This window comes from Mandrillus leucophaeus, unplaced genomic scaffold, assembly GCF_000951045.1.
Source record: "Mandrillus leucophaeus isolate KB7577 unplaced genomic scaffold, Mleu.le_1.0 Scaffold68, whole genome shotgun sequence".
NCBI lineage: Eukaryota > Metazoa > Chordata > Mammalia > Primates > Cercopithecidae > Mandrillus > Mandrillus leucophaeus.
Window position 1 is genome coordinate 3277090 of NW_012107363.1, and position 13511 is coordinate 3290600.

At 57.1% G+C, this 13511-nt stretch overlaps 1 protein-coding gene across 1 annotated transcript in view; it reads right to left on the reverse strand.

Moving 5' to 3' along the window:
- ACOX3 (acyl-CoA oxidase 3, pristanoyl) overlaps window positions 1–13511 on the reverse strand; it is a 53404-nt gene that overhangs the window by 2458 nt on the left and 37435 nt on the right. The window contains exons 15-17 of the mRNA XM_012002174.1: window positions 8104–8278; window positions 6680–6747; window positions 2087–2173 (exon numbers count right to left, since the gene is read on the reverse strand). Coding sequence (XP_011857564.1) covers window positions 2087–2173; window positions 6680–6747; window positions 8104–8278 — 330 coding nt within the window. The remainder of the gene's footprint in view (window positions 1–2086; window positions 2174–6679; window positions 6748–8103; window positions 8279–13511) is intronic.

The window sequence follows — 13511 nt, forward strand, 5'->3', positions numbered from 1 at the left end:
TGCAGTGGCACGATCACTGCTCACCACAGCCTGGACCTCCCCAAGCTCAGGAGATCCTCTCACCTCAGCTTTTGTAATTTTTATGGATGGGGTTTTGCTATGTTGCCTAGGCTGGTCTCAAACTCCTGCGCTCAAGGGATCTGCCCGCCTCAGCCTTCCAAAGAGCTAGGATTACAGGTGTGAACCACCACGCTCAACCAGGAATGCACGTTTTATAAACCATCCTGCCAGCAACACCTCCAGTCGGCTCTGGTTTTATCTGTGGAACCGAGCCAGAGGGGCCCCTCCATCATGGGCACGGTCTCTCCTCTCCTCGGTTGTTCCCTGCCTCTGCAGAGCCAGGCGCAGCGAATGGACACTCAACGCTGCTCCTGTACGGGGCAGACAGACCTGTGTGCTCGGGGGTCCTCCATGGCGGGTCTGGCTCCACTGTCTCTTCGAATGCCTGTCTACCTGGTGAGCCCCCTACCTCCTGGTGAGACTGCCTCTCCCAGGGAGGTGGGTAGGGCAAGTCCCCCTCCTACGTGCTCCCCCAGGATCCAAGGCTCCCCCCAAGTCTTCTCTCCCTACAGCAGGGCACAGTTTCTTCAAATCCTGGCTCCGCCACTCCCTGGCCGGGAAACCCACTGGGCTTCTCTGGATCTCAGTTCTCAGCAGCAGTGATCATCTGGGCTGTACGGGCTCAGGGGATGGTCAGTGGTCAGCCCCCCGATGCGGGACAGCAGGCCCTCCACAGAGATGACCATCCCTGCCTTTCCTACTACTGGGAACTCTCACCTCCTGCCCTGCTCACCCGGCCCCTGGCACTACCTGCCTCTTGGCACACCTAGCCCAACCCAGGTGTAGCCTGGGCCATGCTGAGGCCAGGCACTGGGCGCTCCCTGGCTAAGCCAGTAAGGACTCATGCACGGACTTCAGCATTCCCTGAGGACTGAGGGTGGGGTCCTGCCCACTAAGGCTGAATCTCCATTTGAGCAGAGACCCAGGTGCTGGCAGATGCCTCAGCAGAAAGAACTCAGTCGTGGGGACAGGGGGCAGGAATGGGGTTGACCCCTCTGTGGCTCACAGCCAGGAGACCTCAGGGCACGGGACATGAGCACTGACATGCCGAGTCCCTCTAGCAGAAGATGGACACAGCCCTATAAGCAGTGGGGTGCTGCAGGGCACCCAGAGGACCTGTGAGTGTCACCCCTCGAGGGCATCATCAGGTGGGAGGGAGACACAGGGTCAGTGATGAGGTTAGCAAGGGCCACAGTGCCTGGGGCACTGCCTCAGCTGGACGCCAGGGAAGGCCTCTCCAAGGCAGCGACAGTCAGCTTATACTGAAAGAATGCGAGGCACTCCAGGCAGCCAGAGCAGTAGGCACAAGGCCCTGGGGTGGGCAAGGGCCTGGCATGACAGATGGAGAGGCCAGTAAGGCTGGATCTGGTGGGCAGGAGGGGAGCGTGGGGTGAAGGGCCCTGGAGGGATGCAGTGGCTGCCTGGGGCTGGGGTGTGGCAGGGTCAAGGAGGCTGGTGGAGGCTCCCTCGGGGAGCAGCCCGACTCCATCTACTTTGAAGAAATCATTATGGAACATGGGCGGCTGGGGAGCCACAGGGAGGCAGCTGGGGGAAAGTGGGACAGGGGAAAGTAACCCCAGTGACAGCCATGGATGGTCAGAGGGGACAGAGGGGCCTGGGGATTCCAGGACAGGGATGGGGGAGAGGCCTGCAGGGCCAGGAGCCTGCATGGTCAGATGGGGGTAAGACCTGGGACGGGGGAGGCCAGTGGGGAGTGGGAAGAGGGCAGAGGCCACAGTGTGTGGACCTCCAACCTCTGCCTGTACAGGCGGGCAGTGCCACCACCCCATCTCGAGAGGAAAAGGCAGGCAGGGGATGGGCAAATCCCCTGCAACCACAGAGCCAGCATGGCGAAACACCAGAATGAGGCTGTCCCGACTTGTCCTGGGCCCTCCCCACAGAAGCTCCCCCAAGTGTGACCACTTTCCAGAAGCCACCAGACCCCCGACCCACAGGAGCATCTCAGCTCTGCAGAAATGCCCATCGGCCCTTGGGGCGCCCCTGCGAGGCCCTGTCCTCCCTTTACCTCGCCATCGGCTCTGCCAATCGGTGAGTCCAGAACAAAGTCAGGAGGAGCGATCACGTCTACCAGGGCAACTGCGTCGTCTTTCAGCTGTTGGAAAACAAAGCCCAGACACTTGGCACCTCCCGGGAATTTCCATGGTGACCAAAGGGTAACAGCCCTGTCCATGTTTGCTAGGACCCACTAGCAACGGGTAACCTGAGCGGCACGTGCGGCTCTGCTGCCAATGCATGATCTCTTCACTGGCCTGGATTCGAGTCCCTTGCTGTGCGCTGGAATGTGTCCACCATCCTGCTTTTCACTCAGGACTTCCAGGGCTTGTTTATTCCCAACAAGGTAGAAAAGGCCCTTAAAAGTGACGACCCTGCAGCTCGTGAATTAGCAGCTGCCTCCGGAGGCTCATTTCTAAGCCTTGGCTTATGTGGGCAACTGCTGTTCCAGTAAAGGAAAATATGTCCAGAAAACATGTAATAGAGAAGGCATTTATGAGCACTTGGAAAAGCCATAAGCATACGAAGCCTCCTCGGTTGGTAGTGGTTTTATTACTCTCCTATTCCACTGAACAAATTATTCTTCAGTATGACACATGAAATTTATATGAGTGGATTCTCAAGAACTTTCTTAAAATGCAAAAAAAAGGCCGGGCGCGGTGGCTCAAGCTTGTAATCCCAGTACTTTAGGAGGCCGAGGTGGGCGGATCACGAGGTCAGGAGATTGAAACCATCCTGGCTAACACGGTGAAACCCCGTCTCTACTAAAAAAATGCAAAAAATTAGCCGGGTGTGGTGGCGGGCGCCTGTAGTCCCAGCTACTCGGGAGGCTGCGGTAGGAGAATGGCATGAACCCGGGAGGCGGAGCTTGCAGTGAACTGAGATCGTGCCACTGCACTCCAGCCTGGGGGACAGAGCAAGACTCCGTCTCAAAAAAAAAAAAAAAAATTCTCCTTAAAATATTATGAAATGCCGTGGCTACACTGCATGGAACCCAGGAATGGGAGACACCGTTAATGATATGGATCAAAGGCAATCGGTCAGCACAGAGTAATAAAGGTCACAATGGAGAAACTGAGTGCGCCTCTGCGTTTCAATGCCGTGCTCTGCAGGGTGTGGCCACCTGGTCCTGGTCCACGTGCCTCGGCATGAAGGCCGCAGACAAACGCCACTGCCCCCTGAGAGAAGCACTTGGCAGAGCACAGGTGCTGAGCCCAACAAACGTGTTTCGTAAGGGTCCAGCTAGGAGATGTTACCAGCTTTGTGGGCCACGGTCTCTGGCAACTGCCTGCTCTGCCGTGGTAGCACAAAGACACCCGCAGACGACACTCAGGTGAACAGCAGGATTGGGCTGAATTTGATGGCCCTGGCCTAGCAGATGGCTGGCACCCTCTCCACCTGGCTGACCGTGGCCTCCCCAAGAGAGTGGTGTGGACAGGCACACACAGAGTGGCACACAACAGTCAGCCAGCCTTGGCCATAGCCTCACTGGGAAATCAGATGTGGCTTTTTTTCTATTTTTTTGAGACAGGATCTGGCTCTGTTGCCCAGGCTGGAGTGTGATGGTGCAATTACGGCTCACTGCAGCCTCAAACACGTGGGCTTAAGCCACCCTACCTCAGCCTCTTGAGTAGCTGGGACTACAGGCATGTGCCACCAGGCCTGGCTAATTTTTTAAAATTATTTTTTGTAGGCCGGGCGTGGTGGCTCATGCCTGTAATCCCAGCACTTTAGGAGGCCGAGGCGGGTGGATCAAAAGGTCAGGAGATCAAGACCATCCTGGCTAACACGGTGAAACCCCGTCTCTACTAAAAATACAAAAAAATTAGCTGGGCGTGGTGGCGGCGCCTGTAGTCCCAGCTGTTGGGGAGGCTGAGGCAGGAAAATGGCGTGAACTCGGCAGGTGGAGCTTGCAGTGAGTCGAGATTGCGCCACTGCACTCCAGCCTGGGTGACAGAGTGACACTCTGTCTCAAAAAAAAAAAAGAAAAAAAAATTATTTTTTGTAGAGATGAGGTGTCACTACGTTGCTCAGGCTGGTCTCGAACTCCTGGCCTCAAGTGATCCTCCTGCCTTGGCCTCCCAAAGTGCTGGGATTACAGGCGTGAGTCACCGCACCCAGGCACTTTTTATAAACACCACCTCCCGCTACGCCCCCCTCTGCAAGGTTACCCCTGTGCTTTCTTGGCTCACCTGCATACTCCGAAGGCCTCCACAGGGTCAACACGGCCCCAAGCGGGTAAAATTTGGCTCTTGGAGGAGCCAAGGAAAACCCCTCCCTGTGGCTGGTTCGATGTTAAGAGGAGTAAATGTGGCCACAAACGTGTACCACAATTAGACACACCCGTCTCCAGAACGGCAGGCTCAGGGAAGGGGTTTATACAGTGAATCCCGAGAGAGGCTCACAGCCAGTCACAGGGACATTCCACTGGTCCCAGATCAAGTGTGAAAGCAGCGACAGGGGAGATGAAAGGCCACGTCTCCAGTCACCAGAGATGCTGCGCTAAAATGCAGCAGTACGCGGTCTGGTTCCTACCAGCAAAAGTGGAGTGACGTCTCCGTGGACACAGTGGTCCTGCCCGCCGCGGCAGCACCAGCACCAGCACAAGTGGCTCCTCAAATTCAGTGCGATGAAAGGAAATCTGAGACCCTCACTCACACAGCCGCCTCCCCCCTACCCAGCGTCTACCGCGCTAACCAGCACAGCAAGGGGGCTTCTGTCCCTGGATGGAAGACAGCTGCCAGATCAGAACGTGGGGTTGGGGCCCTCTGATTTCCTGGGTGACACAGGTAATAGAATATAGTAAACAAGGACACCGCCAGGACACAAATTGGAGGCTGAGTCCCCTAAACGCTCAGAGAATTCTCAAAGTAGCTGCAAACGGTGTGTGAGAGGGTCTGGGTGTGTGCAGATCTGGAGACAGCCCGACAGGTTACTTTTGCAGAAATTTCTGATGTGGGCATATTTTCTTGTAATCCTCCAGTTTTTACTAAACCCTGAACAAACATGAATGTTTGGGTTGCAAAGGCAGTGCATGCCGGCTCTTGGTGACGCTAAGGGGGTGCATTTCGGTCTGGGTGACGCTAAGGGGGTGCGTGTTAGCTCTGGGTGACGCTAAGGGGGTGCATGTCGATCTGGGTGACGCTAAGGGGGTGCGTGTCAGCTCTGGGTGACACTAAGGCAGTGCGTGTCAGCTCTGGGTGACGCTAAGGCAGTGTGTGTCGGCTCTGGGTGATGCTAAGGTGCATGTCGGCTCTAGGTGACACTAAGGTGGTGCGTGTCAGCTCTGGGTGATGCTAAGGCAGTGTGTGTCGGCTCTGGGTGACACTAAGGAAGTGCGTGTCAGCTCTGGGTGATGCTAAGGCGGTGGATGTCAGCTCTGGGTGACGCTAAGGGGGTGCGTGTTGGCTCTGGGTGACACTAAGGCAGTGCGTGTCAGTCTGGGTGACGCTAAGGTGGTGCGTGTCGGCTCTGGGTGACGCTAAGGGGGTGTGTGTCAGCTCTGGGTGACACTAAGGCAGTGCGTGTCAGTCTGGGTGATGCTAAGGTGGTGCGTGGTGTTGGCTCTGGGTGACGCTAAGAGGGTGCTTGTCGGCTCTGGGTGACACTAAGGGGGTGCGTGTCAGCTCTGGGTGACACTAAGGCGGTGCGTGTTGGCTCTGGGTGACGCTAAGGCAGTGTGTGTCGGCTCTGGGTGACGCTAAGATGCATGTCGGCTGTGGGTGACACTAAGGGAGTGAGTGTCAGCTCTGGGTGATGCTAAGGCAGTGGGTGTCGGCTCTGGGTGACGCTAAGAGGGTGCGTGTCAGCTCTGGGTGACACTAAGAGGGTGCATGTCGGCTCTGGGTGACGCTAAGGGGGTGGGTGTCGGCTCTGGGTGTCGCTAAGGGAGTGGGTGTCGGCTCTGGGTGACGCTAAGGGGGTGCTTGTCAGCTGTGGGTGATGCTAAGGTGGTGCGTGTTGGTCTGGGTGACACTAAGGCAGTGCGTGTCAGTCTGGGTGACGCTAAGGTGGTGCATGTCAGCTCTGGGTGATGCTAAGAGGGTGTGTGTCGGCTCTGGGTGACGCTAAGGGGGTGCGTGTCAGCTCTGGGTGATGCTAAGGGGGTGGGTGTCAGCTCTGGGTGATGCTAAGGCGGTGCGTGTCGGTCTGGGTGACGCTAAGGCGGTGCGTGTCGGTCTGGGTGATGCTAAGGCGGTGCGTGTCGGTCTGGGTGATGCTAAGGTGGTGCGTGTCGGTCTGGGTGACACTAAGGCGGTGCGTGTTGGCTCTGGGTGATGCTAAGGTGGTGCGCGTCAGCTCCTCTGGGTGACACTAAGGTGGTGCGTGTCAGTCTGGGTGACGCTAAGGGGGTGTGTGTCAGCTCTGGGTGACAATAAGGCAGTGCGTGTCAGCTCTGGGTGATGCTAAGGCGGTGCACGTCGGCTCCTCTGGGTGACACTAAGGTGGTACGTGTTGGTCTGGGTGATGCTAAGGGGGTGCGTGTCGGCTCTGGGTGACACTAAAGCAGTGTGTGTCGGCTCTGGGTGACGCTAAGGGGGTGCGTGTCGGCTCTGGACGGTTGTGTAACATGGATGTAGAGAACACGGCAGCACCCACAGCTCACCTGGGAACACAGGGCCAGGACGGCGCTCTCCAACACTTCTCCTGCCTGCTCACCAGAGAAGTATCCACCTGCAAGCATAGCCTCGGTCATGTAGGGGCTGGGTCCTCAGTCCAAAACCAACCCCAATACCAACATGCCCTCAGTGCACTTTCCAAATTGGCCACATAGGAGGCCTGTTTTGGGTGAACACATCAGTGTCATTGCTGTCCCCAGCCCAGCTGTGACCCGAGGAACGTGCTGGCTCAGGGGCCGAGTTCTGACACCCTTTTCCCACTCAGGCATTGATGGTCTCTGGCCTGGGGCAACGAGGGAGGCAAGGTCCCAGGCTCAGAGGTGACGGGTGGCCACTGGGCTCACACCTGCTGGGGCTCAGGGAGGCTGGGTGGGTTCCTCCCTCGGGAGGAAGCAAGGAAGGGGCTCCTGGGCAGAGCGAAGCAGGGGTGCATGGCAGGGGGCGCAGGGGCGAGGGGGTACCTGGGACCACCCAGGGGAGTGGGGAGGGGGGTGATGGGCGCCTGCAGGGACTCAGAGGCTGCAGGGGGACTTGGCTCTTGGTGTCGCCTCCAGCCGCTGTGGTTTCTGGTGGGGCCCTAAGAGGTCCAAGGCCGTGGCCTTGTGCGTTTGGGAGCGCATCTGTGGCGGGATCTGCATTTGCTATGATTTTTGCTGGCGAGAACTGTGTCGTATCACTTAGGGTTTTTCTCAGGTAGCAGTGGGGCTCCTGCCCTGTGCCCGCCCTCTCTGGCAGACACTCGTGTCCCTTCCTTGGTGCACCTGGGCATGGTCAAGGCCTCCACGGGGTCAGCACCACCTTCCAGGGGGTAAACGCTGGCTCTTGGGGTGGGGAGGATCTTATTCTTCACAAGCCCAGAGATGCAGGACATGAATGGATACGTGGTATATCCTAGTACCAAAGATGCATGGGTGCCAGCCATTGGGAAGAACCACCTAAAAAGACTTGCTGGGGGCAACAACCAACAAAAGGTTGACAAACTTTGGTTTACCCCATTCCCACCAATCCTCCAGGAATCAGCCCCAGCACCCCGTCCTCCAGGAAGTCTTCCAGGGTTCCCAAATCTAGACACTCCTGGCTCGTGTCTCTCTGTGCCTTATGGGACCTAGGGGGTGGGCTTCTGCTCTCTGCAGAGCCCGGCAGGCTGCCTGGCACGAGGGGGCCTTCTGGAAGTGCTCTCTGAACCGAACCCCAAGTGAAAGGAAAATTGGGTCTCTTGGCACCACCCTGACACTGTTCTGCCCCATATGCCTCTCATTATGGAAGTGGGCTCCTCATCTGTCCACAGCGCCCTCCGCCATGCTCAGTAAGTCCTGTGGAAGGAGGACAATGGTGCAGGAAGCAGCTTCCTAGATACAACAGCGGGGCCCTGACTCTGGGGAGGACGCAAGCCCGCAGTCAGAAGCCTCACCTCGGTAGAGCAGGGCCGCGTGGCGGCTCAGGGACCACAGGGCGTACAGAGCACTGAGCCGCCCCAGCACGGCCCGCAGCGAGGGCGGCACACAGGGCTGGTGCACGTGCTCGTGGAACCTCTGCACCACGGTGAGCTCCAGGAAGGCCAGCGCCAAGGGACGGCCGTGGGACACCTGGAACACAGGACGGCATCATAAGGACCATGAAAGTCCCAGCCCCGCCCAGATTCCCGGTGGAGGAAGTTCTCAGGAAACACGAACGCGGGTCTGCACTCCCGTGCAAGTCCTAGGACAGTAACATGAGGTGAGGCAGCACACAGACGCCGTGCAGCATAAGACGTTTCTAGAACACAATGGAAAAGGCCTATGTGAAGATGGAGCTGGGAGTGCTCTGGCTCCACTGACGCCCTCCAAGGCCTCAATCTCAGCTCAGCTCCCATCTGGGACTGGGAGAGGCACGGTCATTGCACACCGGGCCTGGGGCAGGCTTCGGGATGCTCTGCGGCTACAGTGCGGGCGCCCACCAGGAGGCCCCTGAGGGCCCAGGACCTGGCTTCTTCCACACAGGAAGACAGAGGAGCTGGAGAAGGGGCTTGTCAAGCTCCTCCCTGAGCTCAGAATTGACTTCGCTTCTCCAAAGGAACTGCCACCCCCTCCTCCAAAGCCTCCAGAGCAGGCTTCTCTCCTTTCTCTCCATGCCGTACGTCCCCCGCAGGCTCTGCTGCTCCCATCTTTATGTCCATGAGTGCCCAATGTTTAGCTCCCACTTATACGTGCGAACATGCAGCATTTGGTTTTCCGTTGCTGCGTTAGTTTGCTGAGGATAACGGCTTGTAGCTGCATCCATGTTGCTGCAAAAGCCATGACTGTTGGTAGTGATGGCTGCACGGTATCCCGTGGTGTCTATGTACCCCATTTTCTTTATCCAGTCCACCGCTGTGGGGCACCCGGGTTGATTCTACAGTTTTGCTATTGTGAATAGTGCTGCGATGGACGTACAGGTACATGTGTCCGGCTGGCAGGATGATTGCTTTTCTTTGGGGTATGTACCCAGTAATGGGATCGCTGGGTCGAGGGGAAGGGCAACTCTTAGCTCTGAAAAATCGCCAAGCTGCCCTCCACAGTGGCTGAACTAATCTGTGTTCCCACCAACCATGTATCCATGTCACTCTTCTCCACAGCCTTGCCAGCATCTGCTATAATATCAAAAACATTTGCTGATAATCATCAACTTCACTTATTAGCCTTTCTTTCCCTGTCTCCCATTTATCATCTCACCAGATATTTTAAATTAGGAAAACAACACACGCATTGCTTGACTTGTTAGGATGAGCAGGTGCCATTTTTAAAATTAAAAAAAAATCCAGCCAAATGATGAAATACAGGGTATGGGGGACTGACTGCTGCAGGAGGACCCGGCTGCATGCCTGGCCTATGCTGCTGCCCCAAATCTTCCCAGAACACAGCAGGGCGAAGCACACGGCAGCAGGGTCTCCAGTGACATAGCCAGTGTCCTCCAGGGCCCTGTTGGGATCAGGAGCCTCGGGAAAACAGAAACCGGGAGAAGCTGCTTTCCCGCTCTGCTTCGTGCCAGCCTGACTGGTCCTGTCCCAAGACCCCCGCTGGGTCCTGCACACTCATGGGTGGGCCGTCCCATTGGTGCCACGAAGGCCTGTCCTGCTCCCTGCTGTCTGAGCATGGAGTGTGCCAGCCCGGGGCCTTGGGGCTTCCTGCCCTCTCCTGATCTCACACGTGCCATAGCTCTGGGCCTTGGTTTTGGCGGGATCTGGACTTGCACTGGGGCCGTGGGGACTGCACGACAGACCCCAGCTAGGACTAGCACCCAGAATTCCCAGAGCCCTGCCAAGTGAGGTGGGGCAGCCCTCAGGCTCCCACCCGAGGCCTCTGGCAGGAGGCTGATAATACAGGCCTGTGGGGGAGCTGCCAGGCGTGGTGCTGCAGCTCCAGGCCTCACCGCCTCCTCCTTTAACCTTCCATGAAACAAGCGGGCGACGGCACCTGCACCCCCGCAAGCTACTCCTGCGTCCACAAGAACATGGCAATTCCATTGAATCCGCCCACACCCCAAAACGTGCTCCCACACCACAAGGGCCTCTCCTCTCGCCATGGGTCCTCTGCGAACCCCAATCCCAGCCAATCCCAGCAGGGCCCGGGCACAGAGAGGTGGTCCTCAGAACCAAATCTGAGTCTGAGCCCTGTGCCCTGCACCACTCTCCCCGTCACCTGCAGTCGCCCCGCCGCTTCAGTGTGTTTTGCCATGAAAGTGACAGAGTGTGATACAGCGATGGCACAGGCCAGACAGGCCACGGGGGCCAGAAAGACAGCCCCCTCTGGAACCTTGCTGCTGTCAAATAATGCATCCCGAGTGCCAGTGAGTTTTGAAACACAGAGTCACTCGGCTCTGCAGCTGTGCAAGAGAGCAAAAGGCATCATACAAGCCTCAGTGTTGTCTCCCGTGTGGTGCTGCTGGGGTCAGGGCAGCCCTCTCACAGGAAGCGCCTGCGATGGCAGCTCTATTGTGCTCGACGGCATCTCGGTTCCCAGGATTTGCCTGCATGACACTGCGCTGTTGTTCCAGGAAAGGTCCACATAAGGCCAGCAGTCACCGGGGGGACACAGGCTCCGAGGATGGGCTCCCTAAACAGTGTCTGCCAATGGCAACCAGCAGAGCTGACCACAACATTAACCAACGCGGGCTGGGGCCCAGGAAGCATCCTACGTGGTATGAACTCCGGAGACCCGGGGGGACAGTAATGTCTCAGGTGCAGTCCCTCCCCATGGCCAAAGTGTCCCCATAGCTATGGTTAGGGCTGGCGCACTCCAGCCAAGAGTGCTCACGGCACCCACAGACACATCTGGGAGTCCCACTGCCCCCACCAGCTGCCCCCAGACAGGGCAGGGGCTGGACTGTGCTCTACGGGGATCTTCTGGACCACCTCAGCTGCCCCTCCAGAGCTGCCAAACTGTCCCCAGCTAGGACTGGGACAGGCACTTCTCAGGCTCCATGCAGCTATGGTCAGCTGTCCCTTTACAGCAGTAAACCTGGACACCCCAGGAAATCTTCAGCACAGAGAGAGGGGAGGGTCCCAGTCCGGTACACTCTGATTTCTGAAGTACACTTTAAGAGGCAATGGATATAGTTCAGGCAAAAAACCAAACCCCAAATGGTCCAAATTCAGAGAGCAGCCACGCAGCCTGGGGAAAGGGCTGGGCTCTGTGACAGCTGGCTCAGGTGCAATCCTGGCCCCGGCACAGGCGAGCTGGGGGACCTTGGGCATTTCTCTTGGCCTCAACTTCCTTCACTCCCAAAGTAGACAACATGAAACGACCCAGATACAGAATCCAGCATGTGGCTCAGGGAGAACAAATGTCCTTGTCCTTGTCCGCCTTCTGATGTGCAAATTCCTGAAGGGAACCTGGAGCCCTTGTGACAGGGGTCGATCCCAGGGTGGAGGCAGGCTGCGGGGACGCCACCACCCACCTTTTTACTCCCAGACTGGAGGCAGGCTGCGGGGATGCCACCACCCACCTTTTTAGTCCCAGGCTGGAGGCAGGCTGTGGGGACGCCACCACCCACCTTTTTACTCCCAGACTGGAGGCAGGCTGCGGGGACGCCACCACCTATCTTTTTAGTCCCAGGTTGGAGGCAGGCTATGGGGACACCACCGCCCATCTTTTTAGTCCCAGGCTTGAGGCAGGGTGCGGGGACGCCACCACCAACGTTTTTAGTCCCAGACTCGAGGCAGGGTGCGGGGACGCCACCACCCATCTTTTATATCTGCTGGCTGTTGAACACGTGAAGGTGTCACTCAGCCGAAAAATGAGAGAAATGCATTGTTAAAGACCTTTCTGCGCATGCCTGGCTTACGGTGGGTAAATGGTAGATAGCGGTTATTGGCAAGAGCCAGAAAATGTTTAAAGGTTAATCAATTTTCCCCATCAGGTCAAAGAGGAAGCACACTTCTAACAAAAATGGCCAGTAACCTTCTCAAAGGACACAGCCGCCACCCTCTCCACGAACGGCGCTGCTGCCCGAGCCCAGCCTGATGCCTGCGAAGGATGGCTTTGACCTGCAGCTCCTGGCCCTGCCTCCAGGTCAGCGGCTGCTAGGGCTGGTTTCCGACCAGGCGGGCATCTATCTGAAGGAGTTCCTTCCTTCCTGGGGATGTTCTCTGTCAGCGACACGCCACGTGGGCTTCCCCAGTCTGCTGTGTGGCTTCTGACTTTGTTCAGAGCATCTTTTGCAATGCAGAAATGCTGAACCTTTATGCAGCCAAATCCGATGGTTTTATTTTTTAACAGCTTCCGGCTTCCATCTTCCTGAAAAGGCTGGTCTAGGCTGAGGCTCTCTTCTCATGCCGTATTGCAGGGGAAGGGGCTGCATCTCCCATGGGCCCCTTAGCATCCAGCCCAGGCCCCAAGGGCTCTCAGCTGTCACAAACGTCCCCTGCTCTTGAAAGCTCTGCGACCCAGAGCAGGTCTGGAGCACGAAGCTCCACCCTGGCAACTGCTTTCCCTCCAAGGCCTTGTGGCTGGTGTCTGTGGGTGTCTGTCAGCTCGGCCCAGGGTCACCGTCTCAGCTGGACTCAGAACCCAGGACCCCTCCTGGCCTCTGCCGCAGGACTCCCTGAAATTCTGTTACCAAGTTCTTGAAGGAAAAGCTGAAGGTAAGTGGTTTCTCAGCAGCTGAGTCACGCACTCGGGGTGTTGTGGGGTCACACATGCCGCGGCCCCAGAATAGGCCGGGGCTGGAAGGGGGTGCTAAGGATCTACCAGGCAGTTCTAAGAGACACAGGTGTTGTTAGGAATGGGGTCCTTTTGTGCCCTCCGTTTCTGGGGGCCTTGTTTCATAACTCATTGGAGAATCTCCATTCCATTAAAAAAAATTCTTTTTTTCTTTTCTGAGACAGGGTCTTGCTCTGTTGCCCACGCTGGAGTGCAGTGATGTGATCGCGGCCCACTGCAGCCTCAACCTCCTGGGCTCAAGCGATCTTCCTGCCTCAGCCTGTCTAACGTGCTGGCATTACAGACGTGAGCCAGTGCAGCAGCCTATTCCACCCTAACACGAGGATGTGGCCTGCAGAGGAGCGAGCGGTGGAAGCTGACAGGCATCCACTGGTTTCTGAATGACCCAACCTGCCGTGTTATCAGCCAGGGTGGGTACAGAAGGCAGCCTGTTCTGGAAGGGTCACTTCAAGTCTCCTATTTTTGGTCACCATGGGCCTAAACTACAAGTTTTACTGACCCTGGCCACCTGCTGACTTCATTTCTTTTCAGCTATAAATTCAATCTGGTTTTCTTTTTTTCTTTTTTTTTGAGATGGAATCTTGCTCTGTCACCCAGGCTAGAGTGCAGTGGTGTGATCTCAGCTCACTGCAACCTCTGC